Source organism: Sturnira hondurensis, unplaced genomic scaffold (assembly GCF_014824575.4).
Source record: "Sturnira hondurensis isolate 20B ecotype Veracruz unplaced genomic scaffold, ASM1482457v3 Scaffold0000167, whole genome shotgun sequence".
Lineage (NCBI taxonomy): Eukaryota > Metazoa > Chordata > Mammalia > Chiroptera > Phyllostomidae > Sturnira > Sturnira hondurensis.
This window is the reverse complement of record NW_028072798.1, coordinates 2,789,695-2,807,460: the sequence shown is the minus strand read 5'-3', so window position 1 is coordinate 2,807,460 and position 17,766 is coordinate 2,789,695. Positions and strand designations below refer to the sequence as shown.

The 17,766-nt window shown below is 39.4% G+C and overlaps 1 protein-coding gene across 2 annotated transcripts in view; it reads left to right on the top strand.

Annotated features, from left to right (window-relative positions):
* The first annotated feature begins 4,382 nt into the window (after positions 1-4,382).
* The window catches only part of IPCEF1 (interaction protein for cytohesin exchange factors 1), a 79,109-nt gene continuing 65,725 nt past the window's right edge, over positions 4,383-17,766 (top strand). Inside the window, exons 1-3 of one of the 2 annotated variants that reach the window (XM_037052657.1) lie at positions 4,383-4,438; positions 16,168-16,207; positions 16,825-16,994. In XM_037052657.1, coding sequence (XP_036908552.1) covers positions 4,415-4,438; positions 16,168-16,207; positions 16,825-16,994 — 234 coding nt within the window. In that variant the 5' untranslated portion in view covers positions 4,383-4,414. The remainder of the gene's footprint in view (positions 4,439-16,167; positions 16,208-16,824; positions 16,995-17,766) is intronic. The other variant, XM_037052740.1, reaches the window with a different exon arrangement.

The window sequence follows — 17,766 nt, the reverse complement described above, 5'->3', positions numbered from 1 at the left end:
AAACTGCAAACCTCTTGATTTACAAAAGTTCTCTGAGAGTCATTAGGCTCTTGTACATTTTTATCTCCTGAGAATTATGCAAAAATTATTTTTCATGACATATCCAATGACTATTTCCCCCTAGAACGCTTTCACTCACAGGCAGCTTAAACTGATAGTCTCAGAAAGGGTTGGGAATATGGAAAAATCACTACTTTCAAAACCCCTTTTTCTAGCATTATTATTATTTTTCATAAATTGCTTGTATTGTATGCTTTATAGATATTTTGATCAAAATCTTAGAGCTACATATTTAGCTTATCAATATATAGATTCCATGTGTCCGATAACATGCTTAATTGAGCTGCTTCTTACTGTCCAAACAATAAGCAAATGCATTTACATGAATCTCAATGGCCTCTGTTTTATTTTCTAATTCTTCTGGATAATGGCTACCTGCTTTGTACTGAAGAGGAGAAGCAAGAGTTGGGCTTAAATTGTTTTGATGACTCTTCTACCCTCAATTATTTTGGTGATATTTTAGGTTTCATGTATGTCAACTACAAGAAATAAGTACTGAGGTTCTAGTAAGTAACACTCATCGATAGTGTCCCCAAGGGCACAGCCACCCTTGTGGTTTCTCCTTGCCCTGCACCACCGATCGCATCTTATTTCTACACAGTTTCATTTCCGTATCCTCGGAAGGAGATTTCCACTGTGATATTCATGACCACAATATTCCACTAAACAACAAAGTTTGAATTCATAGGTTTGCTGTGTGGAAACTCATCTCAAGATTAATGCTTTTATTGTTTGTATTTTTAGTCCATTTACTTAACAAGCATCTATTGAATTATTCTGTATATGAAATGGGGATACAGCAATAATCAAATAAACCAGATAGACACAGTGCCTGCCCACAGGTAAGTTATACTTTAGTGGGGTCAGATGTTAAAGAGTCAATTGCAAAATTAATAACTCAACACAATAATGAGAATGCCTATGAATAAAAAAGAAGGTGCTAAGAGTGCATATATAAGGGCATGATGATAGGGTCAGGAGACACTTTTGTGACTAAATGATATTTGGTTTGAGGGCTGAAAGATTAGTTGGTATAAGCTATCTTGGGTGAGGGCTGTTGGAGAAAAGCATGCACAGAAGCTCTGAGATGGGTAGAAGCATGTCCAAGAAATTTTTTAAAAAGCCAATAAATCAGGGAAATGAAAAGAAGTGCATGGAAATGATCCAAGATGGGGCTGGAGAGGAGACAGAGCCAGATTAGAAGATTTTCTAGTTTTTGTTCTTGACCTCAAGACTCATGGCCATGGTAGAGATATAAAGACAGAGAAGAATAGTCATGTGCATTGAAAAAACATCATTCTGGGCAAGAAAGAAAGCTGGGACATCAGCTAGAATGCTCATGGAGTGGTCCAAGAAGGAAGTGCTGAGGCGTTGGACTAGGAGGGTGGTAACGACAGAGTGCACACACTTAAGAGGTAGCTAGGAGGTAAAGACATACAATATACACAAGAGAAATATTCTTCAACCTCTAGTGAAGGCTTAGTATCATCAATGACCAAACCAGTGTATTGTCAACAAATCCCAGTGCTTACAGGCAGAATTAAAGACAATTTTTTCCCTTTCTCTTTTATAACCTCCTGTAAATTCTGTGTTTCCTTTACTATTAATAAGCTGGCTGAGTATAGGGACTCCGAATTCCACTGAAACAATAAAATTGTCTGAGGGTGTGATCTCTACGTTTAGAAAGTCCTTTTGGCCGCTCTTGCCTAAGCTGTGGCCTTCCCTGGGCTTGGGCTGGGCTTGGGGCATGAAGACTAGCTCTTGGCTTCCGCCTTTGACATTCTCATGATCTAACCAGGGAGATCGGTCTGCAGCGTCATGGTCCAATACAGAGACACTGAGGAGTTAGTTATTGGAAATGTCCTATGGGAGATTTTGAGGAAGCCAGGATGGTACTGTGATGGGTAGGAGAACAGGCTCTGGAGTCTGGGTTTGAATTCAGAAATACTAGTTTACTAACTTCCTTCTCTAAATTGCCTAAATTGTCTCATCTAAGATATTGGACTAATATAGAAGGTTATTCCTAACATGGTCCTGACAGTCGTATGGCCTGATACATAAAAATCATCAGCTGGCTGGGCACATAATAACTGTTTTAAAAATGTAATAAATTGAGCTATTATATTATTACAGGGGAGAGGCTGATCAGCCATCTGGGTAGAGTCAGGAAAAGTTACATGGTGGTAGTTTATATCATATTTAAAGTGCATATATAGTTGACCTTTAATAAATGCTTGCTGCCCTGGCTGGTGTAGCTCAGTGGTTTGAGTGCAGGCCTGCAAACCACATGATCGCGGTTCGATTCCCAGTCAGGGCACATGCCTGGGTTGCAGGCCAGTTCCTGGCAGGGAACTCACAAGAGGCAACCATACATTGATACTTCTCTCCTTCTCTCCTTCCCTTCCCCTTTAAAGATAAATAAATAAAATTTAAAAAAAATAAATGCTTGCTTAAGGAATAAATGTTTTATAACAATAAGGTAGTTTACAGAACACTTATTACATGTTAACCACTGCTATGAGCATTCTAAAGATATTTTCTCACTTAATTCTTATCTGACCCTAAGAAAGAAATACTATTATTATCCCCGTTCTATAAAGCAGAGTCCTGAGGCCCCACAATATTAGTTACTTGATGAAGATTACAAAATACATTGCCAAGCTAAGGTTTAAATCCAACCCAGACCAATCCAATGCTTTACTCTTCGTTTCTACATGTGCTATAAGCTTCCTTACCTAAAAGCACTGCTGAATTCACTCGAACTTTTACCGTTTTCACTCACTCAATGCATGCTAATAATACATTGCTATAAAGAGTCAAAAATATTTATAACATTTTATCTAATCATTTTATTTAAAAAATAAATACTTATAAAATATAAATACATAGAAGAAAAATGAATTACTTTTTATTCCCACTTTCACATTTTGCTGTAAATATCTTCAGACTTTTTCTTCCAATGCATTGATATAGGAGCTGGATATATATATATATATATATATATATATATATATATATATATATAAAGCTGTATTTTTTGATGAAAGAATCAATGGTGTCACACTGCTCATGTTTTCTACTTACTTTTTCCTTAAGGGTGGAATGTACAACTCTGTGCATGTTGGATGTGGTGGTGATTAGCATAGTTGATGGCGCACAGTAAAGGACAGCAAATATTAGTAGCCATCGTGACTGTCATTGTCATCCTGACAAAATGCTCTCCAGGCAGGCTGTGATAATTTGACGTTTCAACGACAAACTACTCTTTACAAGACACCTGCAGCAAATGTGGCATCTGTCACTTAATTTTTTGTGTGTGTCAGCCTTGAAGATTTAAGATGGAATAGTGTTGTTTTATATAGCTCTCATTTTTGTCCTAATGGAAGTTGAACATTAGTCATATGTATTTTTATTTTTGGAACTTTCTTTGACTTAGCCTATTAGTTTGTTTATCATTTTCTTATTGATGTGGAGGAACTCTTTATGTTATGACTTTTATATACTAAATGCATATGTAGCTATTTTAAAATCAAACCAGCTTGTGATTTGATTTTTTAACATTATGATTTTTTTCTCTTTGGCATTTTACAAATAAATGTTTTCTTCATGTTTGTGTAATATAAACATGGCATCTTTGACATTAAAAAGAATATCCATCCTTTAAAAGTTGGGAGCCACTGACACAGGCTATGGAGCTGTCTTTGTGGTGTTGCCGGGAAGGAATTGAAAGGCTTTCTGCTTTGAGTGAGTTTCTGTGGCTTGTGGATGTTTAACAAGTTTCTTGCTTGTCAAAGATTGAAAATATGAGATTTTCTCTTTTTGTTTTCATCTGCTTTCCTTGAAACCACAGGGTGTCTTGTTTTCAGGTGATCCGCTACAAAGCGCAAGACATCAAAAGGGGCCCATCTTCATGTTAAAGTTGGGACGTCAGAGGTAGAGGAAGGAGCAGCATTTCCGAAATTGCTTAGCTAGTATCATCAGAATAATAGTAATGGATCCAATAGTTCCGCATCTTACGTCGTGTTGCACGTCATGAAGAGAAAAGTATTTTTGCTTTTCAGAGGTATATGTTTCTGTATAATACAATAGTAAGTACACAAATAATATTCATGTTTTGTAGAGTTGAAAGAATACTGACAAATGTACAGATGAAATTTTAGCTTATTTTATAAACTTGCTTTCAAACAGCTGGTTTATTGAATTCTGTATTAAAAGGCCATCGACTGAAATAGACATGCCTCTCATCTGCATCCCCAGATCAAGAGGTACATGCTTTTATGAACACTTTAACACTATATTTACCTGAAATCTTTTTTCTCTTCTAGCTTTTGTTTCTGCCAGTTTGGTATCATTCATGGCTTCAGATGGCAATGTTCTTGTAAGTACCTTTTGGAGCACCCTAGCCTTTAGATACTAAGCATTAGTGTGATGAATGTGTGGAAAACTAGACAAGTCGATTTGAAGTTGGGCTAGGGATTTATTGTCCTCCACTTCATTAGCCACAATGGAACGAGATGATTCTTTGTTAGGTTTCAAGGTTTTCTTATGATCACCAAACATTTGTTTAAGACTTTGTTCAAAGACTTCTTTGAAAGATTGAGACATGTAACCATAATTTTAATGAACTATACATGAATTGTTTCTGTTTTAAGTTAACTGTGCTGCAAGGGCAACCTCTCATGCAACCTCTACGGGGATAAATTCTGTTAATTATGACACTGAAATTGTAGGTTTCTTTTAAAATAATTCTATAGCCATACATTTGTATAAATTCGGTGAGTCAACTGAGCAAGTACCTTATTTCTAATAAATGAGAAAACTTGGGCAGGGGAAGTTGAGAAGTTGACCGATGCTACGTGACATTTCTAACAAAAAAGAATTTGTGATAGTGTGGGATTGTGTGTATGACATTTGTGGCAAATCTAATGACCTCCTGATGGGTACATAGGTTTGAGGTTTTGGAGTAGAGCCAACAGCAGAATCAGAAGCAGGGTGTTGAGAGAATATAGCATAGACTTCCTGCCCAATAGAGAGTGAAGGAAATGGTTTCCTGCCGCAGATTAGAAAATGGATGTCAAGGAAGGTTATGGTCATAGTGATGGGGAAATTGAAGCAGACAGCTCCTGGAAGGGACACCTTACTAAAAAGCAGGACAGAAGATAAGTTCTCTGCTTACTTTAACAATTTCACATCCCAGAAATAGAGAAGGCAATGAGGACACTTGAACTCTGAAGCTAATTTTAAATAAGGAGAACTGGCTTGCTAGTGATTAAAAACTGGTGGAAACTTTTGGAGACAGAACTGCTGAAAACTAAAAATGAAAACATGAATTATAGTCATTTATGTACCCTAGGAAATACACCATCTAAAACTTTCAGAAGGGGAAGTGGGATCCGTTGGAAAGAAATAGGTGGGTGTTGTTCGGTAATAGAAATATGAATGATCACAGTGAAGACAGAGAAGAACAACAAAGAGAATAGATGTGGCTGCAATGGGAGTTGTGCTAAAATTAGATATAAACACATATGTACAGAATGTTAAAAGAAGTTCCCATGGTCAAGGGCAAGAGCAAATAGATGAGACAGATCTGTAAAAATAGAGTCAGAAAGACTAAAGTTCAGAGTATTCAAAATTTATAAAAATTTTTAAAAATGCATAAAATGACAAGCACATGTGTATTATGTGGAAAAAAAAACAAAAGGAAGAATTAGGACTGCTGGATCCTTGAGAAAGGAAATGCAGTATTTTGTTCTTACCTTGCTTCTCCCTTTCCACTGAAAGAATGTTTAAGAAGGAATTGGGATAAAGACAATAAGAGGACACCTTAGCACTTCAAATGAGTAAATTCATCCATCCACTGAAACACTCCTTTAATGTTCACTGATGACCTCTCCTGACTCTATCATGTATCAGCCACTGTAGGAAGTAGGAACAGGAGATTTAATTGTGACTTAAGTTAAAATATCCACATTTTAAACAAAAAACATAATGCTGGGTGTTGGAACAGAGAGTGCAGATGTGATTTTACCCAAGGACTAACATATCATCCACATAATTCCCAATCTGGAGCTGCTACCACTGTGGTATGTAACTTGCTCCCCCTGGGACCTGGGCACAAGTGGGTTCTGTTTTTTGGGTGAGAACTCTACCCATTTAGGGATCATTCTCATTTCATGAGCCAATCTGCACTCCTAGACGCAATTAGCTCAGCTCTCCCGGCGTGTATATTTACCTGTTCCTTTTGTCTCATAGCTGATGCGTCTGGGCAGGATGGCTTAATGTCTCTCTTAAGCACTTCTTACAGCTGCATTTCAGTGGTTATCCTACTTTATCTCCCCATTCAGAAAATTAGTTTAATTTTCTGGTGGTATTTGTTCCCTAAATAAAGTGTAGCACAGGACACATATTTTTATGCCAGTTAGTTTTGGTAGGCTTGACACATTGGACCTAATCATATCCTCAGTTGCTTTTCATTTCCACTAAACTTGCGTTTATGGAGCCATACGTGCTGAGCATTGCTTGGTGCTGAGGTCTGAAGACGAGGAGCCCACCACCTGCGGGGGCAGGGCAATACTTTTAAGGCACTGTCGTTGATTCCGACCTAATTGTTGAGGCTGGCGTGGTAAATGATGCTAATAAAACTGCTCAAGAAACTGGAGGCTAAGCCTTTGAAATGTCCTTATGTGCGTGGTAGAACAGCATTGTCATCTTTTGTTCAGCGGACATGTTGGCTGTTTGCTAGTACTCTCTCCTCTCCTCTGAAGGGAAACGGCAGAATTTTCATAGCTAAAGCTTCACATGAAATCAATGGTAATAACTCACCACATGCTGTTGGTTTTACCTCCTGTGTATTTCTCCATCTTCACAGATACAATGGCTTGTCCTTCCCTCTGCCCACTAGGCTCTTTGCCTCTGCACCTGCTCCACTCCAGTCCACTTGCCACACAGCAGTCACAGTGAATTTTCCTAAGTGCAAATCTGAACACACACACTCCACTCACCTGCAGACATTTGTTCAGTGGCTCCCCATAAGCCTTCAGTTAAACTTGATCCTTTCCAACACATGACTTTGCTACTCTGAACGTGGTCATCCCCCCACTCTGTGATTGATGTCTACTGGATTGTACCTGTTTCCTGCACTGGATCCTCTTATGCTCAGGCCTTTATCTTTCAGGCCTTGGTTTCTTATCAACTCACGGCATGCCTTTCCTGGCTCCCTAATCTTGGGTAAATTCTATAATGAGCTGCATTACAGCACTTATGTGCAGAACTCTTATCCTTGTTTAATTCTGTGTCTGTGTCTGACTGGAAGCTGTGTGAGAACTTGCTTACCATTGAATCTCTAATCCTTGACACTGAGTACTTTTGCAATAACTGGTAGTCGAATAAACAAAAAGCATCATTTACCAAGTTGTGGCCTGAAAAAACAGAATTTATGTCATCACCTATAGAAACCGGTCACAGCTCGTTGGGAAATCTTCAACATGATTAGATTTGGTGCAACCTCTAAACATCTCTAAGAATCCATGGGTGCAACCATTGATGTGTATAAGGCTTCCCATGGATCACAGCATGGTGATAACAAAGTATTATAAGCTAAATTAGTATCACTTCGTTTTCTTTTATGATTAGTTTCTCACACAAATAAATATACAAACAAACAAATGGAGAAAAATAAATAGCAACTAGCATATATGAAAGGTTGATTAAGAAAGTTCTCTGGTCTCGGATTTTAGCAGCAGAGTTTTAACTTGGAAAGGAAAACAAGCTTAATTTAAAGATGACCAGGCTCAGAAGGAATGTGACACACTAGCTCCGTTACTGTTGTACGTGACGCCTTTACCGAAAGCTCCCGAGATTTCTTCCTTTCATGGACGGCACTCGTGGGAAGACATGTCAGAATTATCTTAGATCAAAACTTTATGACAGTGTGTGCTCAAGAATTCTTTTCAATAAAATTTCTTCACTAAGTCCCGCCTGAGAGTAAAGCGTCAAGAGAAAACTTTTTCCTGGAACAAAAGTCTCTGCTCGTCAGTTGTGGTTCTGGGCTCGGTTTTCACGCCGAGGAGGGCCAGCCCTCTGAGTGTGAGTGGATGTTCACTCGTAGCTCTGTGGCTGGGTTACCTGCTGGCACCTGGACGGTCTTCTCTAGGGTGGTTAGTCTAACAGCAAACACACTGTATTTTGGACTAGAAGATGCACTTCCCCCCAGATTTGGGAGGAAAATGGGGCTGCATCTTATAGTCTGAATGTAGCTTTACATTTACATTGGTAAAATATTATGTTATTTATGTTATTAAATATTTTACCACATTTTTGGCTTCAAATTTTTTTTCCTATGTTCCTCTAAAACCTAGGTGCGTCTTACGGTCAGAAAAACGCAGTACTTGTGTTTGCTTCACAAGAAAGGTCTGCCTTCACTACTCACAGAACACGTATTGCCTGGTCTTTATGTGGCCCGTGTGCAGCGAACAGCCCAGACCTGATTTCAGCCTCAGAGAGCACCCGCTATGCCCTTACTGCACCTCCACACCTGTGGTGTGTGTCTTAGGTGTGTGGCGATAGTCAGTGATGAAGTGAGGAATATATATTGTCATGTTTTTGATAAGCGAAAAACAGCTGAAATTGGAGCAGCTTCTTTTTAAGCCTGTATCGACAGACATCTATGCAGAAATGGCCGAGCCAATGCTGCTTTGCGTAAGCTGCCACAGAGCTCAAACGCAGGGGGCTGTTGAACATACTGGCTGTCCCCAGTGGAACTTCAAGAGGAGAAGTGTGTGACAGCACACTGTCTGGGGAATAGATGGCTAGGTAGGGGCTTGCTAGCCACCACTGGAAGACTGCTGTCCCTCTTCCCCATGCCCCTTGTCCACCCCACGGATTCCTACTTTGGGGTTCCGGATGCTTAGTTAGTGGAGGATATGGTTAAAACAGGATGCTGGAGAAAGCTACCATGGTTTTTGAGGAAATAATATTTTAGATAGAAGGAGAGATTCACTCAGCACAAGTTCATCTTACCTTCAAGGAAATACCGTGGTTTGACTTTCCAGGTGGGTTCAAATTCAGTGTTAGTCAATCCTAGGTCCCTTTTTCTGCATATGCGCCACTTTGGAGATAAAAAAGATGTTGGACTAACTTTTCATATGGCTTAACTCTGCTGATGTTATCTACGAGTGAAGGCGTATCTCAGCTCTGAATAACCAAGCAGTACATGGCTTTTCAGACATTTGTTAAATCTGCACTCATGCCAGGCACTACTAGTAAGGGATCATAGAAAGTAAAAATTGATGCAGGACATTTAATCTTTCAGTAAATATTCACTGAGTGAGCCATGTGTCAGGCATCGGACTAGCTGTTAGATTTTGGAGTAATGCCATCAACTCTATCTTGAAGTCTTGGTCAGTCACTGAATGGAAATGGTTATCATTATTAAACTGCAGAATCCATCAAAGAAACTTGGTAAACTTTAAGAAACAACAAGATTGAGTAAATGTGTGAGATCGGCAGAGGGAGCCTGAGATCATTTACAGGTTCTGGGTTGGACCATTGGGTGGATAATGTTACTACCATGGATGTTCCACAAAGATATACATGAATTATAATATCCACTTCAGAGACGTCAGCAAAACATTTGTAGGAACACAGACATTAGGAGAAGCAGAGTAACACAGAGTTAAACAATCGGCCTAGCAGTCCAACTGGCTGGAGTCCCAGTCTTGGCTCTGCTACTAGTTATGTGTGATCTGAGGGGAAGTTACTTAACCACACCAAGATGAAGTTCCTCATCTGTGAAAAGGAAGATAAAAATAGGACCTATCATGAAAATCTTTGGGAGATCATATAAATCAATGATTACAGTGACTATACATATATAACACTGAATGAATGTAAGATTATTATTAAGATCCGACTGCCTTCTAGAGGCCAAGAAGCTTCATGGTGGAGGTAGCATTTGACTGGGTCTAAAAGGATGAGTAAGCATAAACCAGATGCAAAAATAGGGGAACTGGGTGAAGGGAATAAAGTCTTCAGAGAATGAAGCTATTAAAGTGCCTGACATTTCTGCAGAATAGAAAAAAGTTGACGGTGCCAGGAGAGGAAATGAACACATGTCTCGCTGGCATATGGAGGCTACTCTGGGCAGGGGTTGTGATTTTAAGGTGGAAGCTTGTAATGAAATGACTGGCTTCCATTCAGTAATGGTCCTGTGAATTCATACGTTCACACTCCACTCTGTTGTGAGCAGAGCAATGATAGACAAAAGGAAACAGAACACACCAAAAAAGCACAATTAGGCTCAACAATAGGGCCATCATTTCTGTGAATGAGAAATGAGTCAAGTGTGACCAAAACTATGGGCCTGGTGAGCCCTAGACTGGAGGCAGGAAGTAGCTTACCTCCTGGGCCCAGGTCAGGGGGGTAAAAAAAAAAGCTCCACTAATGTGAGGAGAGCTACTTTTCAATGATGGTGGGACACGGGAGTTCCCCACCTGTGGAAGAGCTAAAGAGGAAAATAGTTATCGAACCATGTTCTAGGGTCACACAGTTAGCCACCTGAGGGCCAATGGAGAAAGGAGATAGAGACACAGCCTCAAAATCAGGAACTCAACCTCGTCAGCTAGACCAGGGACCAAGTATGCCAGATGATCATTTCGGGACATGATTGTAGGCCTGATAATACACCAAGTGGAAGCAACCTCCGGACTGCCTAACTGATAAAGAGGAAGCCAGGGAAAGAGGCGGAGAAAGGGGAGAAGGGAGGAAGAAGGGCGAGAGAGAAAGGGAGAGAGGTAGCCCTTCCACTCGTAATTCTGTAATTTTAAATTCCAAGCCTTTTACGAAATACTAAGAAAGACATAATACAAAATGAAACTCCCAAAGATAACTGTATTGTATGTGAAATCAGTTTTTAAAAGCCTGAACATTCAGATTATCAACTGAACAGTCTTTCGTGCTCTGGTTATTTCTTGAATTCCTATCCATTCTCAACCCACAGAAATCGGTCTCCTCACCCAGCTTGACGATGATGCTTTTTTTGCCAAGATCTCTAATGGACTTCTCCTTTCTTTTCTATCCTGGCAGCATTTGGTGCTTGGGACCCATTTTTCTCTTGAGTCCCTCACTCACTGCCATGGCACATGCCCTTTCTGGATTTTCTTTGTTTTTACACTGGCTGTTCTGCGCAGTCTCTTCAGTGGTTTCCCTTCTACAGCTTCTGTGCGACACATTGCTCTCCCTTTGGGTTCTGACTTCAGTCCTTTGTCATTCTACACATCTGGGTGATCTTTTCCAAACTCAAGGCTTCCACTCTCTATACACTGATGATTCCCAATTTTATACCTTTATTTCAAATTTTCTCCAAATCCCTAGAGCCTTAAATACTATAAACAATATTTCCATTTGTGTGCCTCATATTCATGTCATATTAAACTCAATATGCTTACTACTGAATGAATATATATATTCATATATATATATGGGCTGGCTGTAGGGCTGTCATTTACTCAATTATTTATACTAAAAATTTCAATGTTTCCCCTGGTACTTTACTCTCCCTAACTGTCTGCATTCTAACTTTCCATCATCATCCTCACCTTCCTCTCCCTGTACCTGTTCCCGTCTTTTGCTACTCTCCTACAGCTCCTTCTCTCCTTTCTCTTTCTTATTCCTCTTCTTTTTATTTATTTATTTATTTAAATTGTTGTTCAAGTACAGTTTTCTGTCTTTTACTCCCATCCCAGCCCACTCCCCGAGTGGTCCCCACCTCTTTCCCATTTCCACCCCCGCTTAGTTTTTGTCCATGTGTCCTTTATACTTGTTCCTGTGAATCCTTCCCCTTTCCCCTGAAATTCCTTCCCCTCTTCCCTCTGGTCCCTGTCAGCCTGTTCTGTATTTCAGTGTCTTTGGTTATATTTTGCTTGCTTGTTTGTTTTGTTTAGGTTTCTGTAAAAGGTGAGATCATATGGTATTTGTCTTTCACTGCCTGGCTTATTTCATTCAGCATAATGCTTTCCAGTTCCATCTATGCTGTTGCAAAGGGCAGGAGCTCCTTTTTTCTCTCTGCTCCATAGAATTCCATTGTGTAAATGTACCATGGTTTTCTGATCATTCATTTACTGATGGGCACCTAGGTTGCTTCCAACCCCTGGCTATTGTAAATTGTGCTGCCATGAATGTTGGGGTGCATAGGTTCTTTTGGATTGGTGTGAATAACAGTATGGAATTTTCTAAGAAAACTAAAAATGGATCTGCCTTTTGACCCAGTAATTCCACTGCTAGGATTATATCTTATTCCCCTTCTTGCCAGTCTTTCTTCTTTTATTTCTTCTATTTCTTTTCTACGTAGAAAGTGCCATTGCACTTAGCTGCCCCTTGTACTCTAGACTTTGCTTCCCTTTATGTAACATTGACAATGAAAGCAAATACCTTAACAGGCTACTACTTTATGACTTGTATTCTCAGAATAACTATTTGCATTTTGCCATTGACTTTGGGCTAAATACTGAAACTCCATTGGCTTTACTTTCCTCCTCTGCCGAATGGGAAGGCAGATAGTACCTAAGCCACCAATGTGAAAATTCTGCCCCAGAATGTGTGAAAAACTCAGAACAGTGCCTGGCACACGGTAGACATTTCCTGAGTATAAGCTTTATATATATTTCTTAGCTGTCATTGTTTTCTATTACTGTCTATTATTACTAGAATGTCTATCATCTATCTCCATTTTTTATTACTAGAGATTTTAAAAAATATTACTTTATTAAGTTATTTAAAGGAGGCAGTCTTCTAAAAAAATTAAGCAAGCTTTTCATGCATTTTCACAGGTGAAATTTTAATAATTAAATACTTTAAAATGTCCTTTAAAAATGAGTTTCCTTTTCGAGAAAGGAATAATGATGTTTGTTGAGGAAAGGCACTGTGGAGAAGCACCCCTAACGGTTGTACCAATTGGTGTTGGCCTGGATCTAAAATATTCAGGCAGTTTTGTGGCTTAGCTAAAGTATCGGGAGCTTGCAACTGTCAACAATGTGAGGCTTTACGCCACGGCAATTAGGTAAATGCTACAAATCAGGGCCCACTTAGCAGCATATCACTCTATAATATTTTTAAGACCAGGATCATTATGAAGTTTGATGTCGTGACAAACTATCTTACTGTGAACTTTAATGTAGCCTGCGGGTAAACCGTACCTGAGAGAGCTAACGATTGCTGTACAGATTAGAAGTCAGTGTAATAATTACTCTGCAACCTGGGTGTTAGTGTCCCCACTTAGCATCAAAGGAGGTCCCTTCGTATGTTTTGCACTGGTTTCTTTGTATGTTTGTGTGTATTTTTGAGTGATTTGTGACCAAATGATTATTTTAATTAACTAAAAAATTACTGTTTGCAATCAAAAGAAAAAATATATATTAAAAGAAAAATTTCCCTCCACTTTTAGAACCAAGTGGGGCAAATTCATACTTTATAGTAGTTTTCAGCTTTACCTATAACATCCTAACATCCCAATGGGAAGAAAATAGTATGAGAAAAATATCTTACTAGGCTCTGGGTTACTGTTATGAGAAGAGTTATAATTACCTTGTTGAAAAACTGTCTCAAAATTCTCAGCTAGGTACTTGGGGTTTTTTTCACTCACCTAGTGAAAAAAACCACATGTAAGATCTGTTTGAAACTGACTAGTTTGCCAGTTCCACTTCCTGTTGTGAGGAGCAAGAGGTAGCTTAAGCTGCTGAAGTTCTCAAGATTGTTTTCATTCTCTGATGTCAACCAGTATAGGTTTCAAATTCATATATATCAAGTGAAACTGAAACTCTCTCTAACTTGTTATTTCTATAATATGCACTCTGTTTCTAGTTGGGGAAACAGTTTGAACAGTTAGACGATTTCAAAATAATTTGCCAGAAGGGATATCTATCAGAGGAGCGATGACTCAATGGCTAAACTCCCTGCCTGCCTCTCTTTTAAAACATCTGAATAAAAATCTTTTCTTGACGTTGGATGATCCCCCCGTTTCAGGTACTCTCCTTCTGCTTTGAACTTCTACTTCTTAGCCACCCCTAGGCACAAGAATCTAGCATAGACCAAGGGCTGGTGTGGGGCAAAACTGAGACAGACTCCAATTTGATTTGGGGCTTTCTGTAAAACCGGCCGTAAGGAGTTGATAAGGGATGGGCGAAGGAGATTCACAGGGGCCCTCTCGTAACTCTCTCTCTTTTTCTCTCATCCCTTTCAAAGCTGCACCTGCTCCATGAACTTCAGCTCTATTTGTAACGTGATCTCACCTTGTCAGTCTGGAGTCAGGACCGCTGAGAAATGCCTCTGTACATCTAACTCCCTTTTCTCCCTATCGCTCTGAGCTTTGGTCTGTCTTGTAAATTCCCTGGACTTTTCTGGACCTCGGTTTTCTCAAATCATTCCTGCTATCTAAATTTACGTACTTTCTTCCTTGCCTTTAGTCCTGGCTCTCAGGTAAGTTTTAGCTATTCAGATAATGTACATATTCAGGCTAAAATATTTTAATAGGTACTACTGGCTTTACTGATCTCAGGTAACTGCATGTAAAAAACATGCCCAGGAGACGGTTTAAGAGAATAGTGGGGATTTTAGACCAAGATGTAGGTCAGTGTGGGAGGTGTTTTGGGCAGCAGAGCTGAGCCTAGGACTGACAGGTCACGACAGTGACATGTCCGTTCCTGCCTGAGCTGTGTCCTTCATTCACGAGGATGATTAGTTCCTTCGGGGATCCAATTTTATGCTAACACTTGTAAATAAAAGTCAGTTTGGGATTTCCCAGGAGATATAAGTTAGGCAGTTTAACTTTGTTACTATTGCTGAAAGAAATTAATATGAAATTTGTTTATTAGATATAAAGTATGTGTTTATATCTATAATAATGTTATATATATGTGATTATATAAGCTAATGTTTTTTAGTTTTTAGATTATTTTCACATACAGTCTTGTGAAATTTATGAGAACCATACACAATAGCTATTGGATCGGTGGTTAGCTATGTAGAATAGTAGCCAGGTGCATCTGGAATAACATAAAATGTGGTAAGTATGCCTACGAACTTTTAGAACTGCTCTTCAATTGTCCAGAGTTTTCTCAAATTCCCTACTTGTTAGCCTAAAAATCTGTCATTTAAACCTGAGCAAATTCAGCTTAGATGTTGTGGAGGAAAAATGGAAACTTCTTTAACCTAAAATGTCTTATGTTCTACACACCCACCCACACACATACAAATAGGGCCATTTGAAAGCATTTATTTTGTTTTGTTTTTGCTGATAGTCTGATTTTACATGAATTTTTAAAATGTATAATGAAATGTCTATTTTCATTTATGTGTATTTCAACTATTTGTCTTATGTCTGATTTGAATATTTGAAGAGCTGTTATAAAATAGTTCAATTTACCTTTTATAAAGTGTGAGAAATATCCACAGATACTTAAGATAGAATAAGCAATTCAAATTTAGATACCAATTTCTTGATAAGGAGGCTAATGGCTACTGAGATCTCCCCCAAAGAGACTGGAATTTCTTTTTCTGGGATATTTAACTCATGAGGTTTAAGTGTAACCCTACGTGGTAAACAGGACCATGAACTTACTAGTTGGACATGAACCTGAAATATTGTGAAATTGCAATGATTATCTTCCAGGTTTATTTAAATAATCATCATTTAGACATTGCAAGTAAAGAAGCAGGATATATATATACACACACACACATAATATATTTATAATGTAATATATAAATATATGTTTGTTTTCTCCCCAAAAGATAAAAGAAATATTTAATTTTTTAAAAGTACTTAAGTGAACAGAGTCCTAACTAAAGTCGTAGTGAGAAGGCTGCCTGTGGGTGGAAACAGGAAACATCAGTGATAAATGCTGTTACCTTTTTTTTTCCAGTTTCAGCTCAGTGTCTATTGATTCTAATTAGCACATTTTGTGCCTCAGCTATGGCTCCCCTCAGCTCTGCTTGGAGAGTTTTTTTTAGCTCCATCCTGCTCATAAACACTGCCACCTCCTCCCTCCCGCTCTCTTTACAAATGTTACAACACAATCAGAAATTTCCTCTTTTCTTTCCTTCCTGCATTTTCAGCAGGTTCCCTTGCGGCAGAAGCCGGGAAAGAAAACTCAAGGTAATTAGATCTCTTTTGTTTGTTTATCCCCTTTTCATGTGTGAGTGCCGTTTTTCTCTTGGATGCCTTCTTTGGGATCAGCTTTTTGTCTGTGTTACTGCTAATATCAGGAGGTGGATGGCAGGTTAATTTGGGGTTATTTTTTTATTGATTTTAAGAAATGGTGGCATGCTATTCATTTGGATTAATCCCTTGTGGTATGTCAGAAGAGCTTAGAAAGCCTGCCACTGAATGGGAAAGTGGCTGTTTTCAGGTGGGCATTAACCCTCCCCCGTCTCTTGCATAAGTACTGCTATCATTGCTGACAGGAGCTTTGCTAGTGCAATGAAGTGCCTGATAGCCTGAGGATTTTAATTTTTCAACTTACTCTTGTTGCATATTCTTAGACTTGCATGTTAGTCTCACTGTTTTTTTGGTCATGTCTTGTACCTTCTAAGCACCCAATAAATGTTTACAAATAAAAGAGATAAATTGCTCCCCCCCCCTTTTTGTGCATTTACTTTACATAAATCTTGGTACAAAGTCCAACTCCCAGGAGGTAAAAAAATGAAGTTACCTTTCACTCTGTCTCATACATCGGGGTGATATGTGACCACCTTTTCATGCCGTTGTTGCAGGCGTTTTCAGGATGAGTCGGAGGAGGATATCGTGTAAAGACCTGGGGCACGCTGACTGCCAAGGGTGGCTATATAAGAAAAAGGAAAAAGGAACTTTCCTAGGCAACAAATGGAAAAAGTTCTGGGTGGTACTGAAGGCATCGTCCCTATACTGGTACAGCAATCAATTGGTGAGTCTACTCTCTCCCCTGGATCCCAGCCTCTCTAACGGAGGGTGGATTAAAGATCCTTGCTGAGCAGATGAGCCCCATGGGAAACTTAATTTTTATTTCTGGGACTTGGAACAGAGCAAATAAACAAGTTCTAGAAACGATTTCTGGTCCAATACGTATGTAGGTCACTTTGCTTGACGGTTGGAGGAGGGCATCACATGCATGTCCTTACGAAAGGAGGCGTTCGGCGTCTCTTACTGTTATTACTGCAGGAGAGAGTCTAATCGTCTCTGGATCTCTGTGGACAGCACTGGACATGGGAAATTTAGAGTGTTAAGGTCTCTATGAAAAAGGGGACTCAGCGCCGAGGGGTGTCAGTTGGTTCAGCCCACAAGAGCGTTTTCTGTTTCTCTTCCTTTACTGTCCTTTCCTTTGACCTTGTTTATCAGATGGGTTGCTTCTGGAACTGCTAAGCTGAGAGCCAGGATTGTGTTGCTGACTGTTGTGTCTTCCTCCTTGGCATGTTCAGTGATGGCGTGAAACTACCGATGCTTGGACAGTTTCAGTGATGGCGTGAAACTACCGATGCCCGTTTTCTGATCTGTCGTCTAGAGGCAGTGCACTTTTGTGCTCTGCTTCACAGGCTTAGTTTGCTGCTGGAAGGGGCTAGGAATAAAGATACTGGTAGAAGCTGTGCTGATCTTTCCTGGCTGGAGACATTTGGAAAACAACGATATTGTTGAATATGGAATGAGGAGAGACTACCCCCCCCCCCCCGGAGGGAATGAGT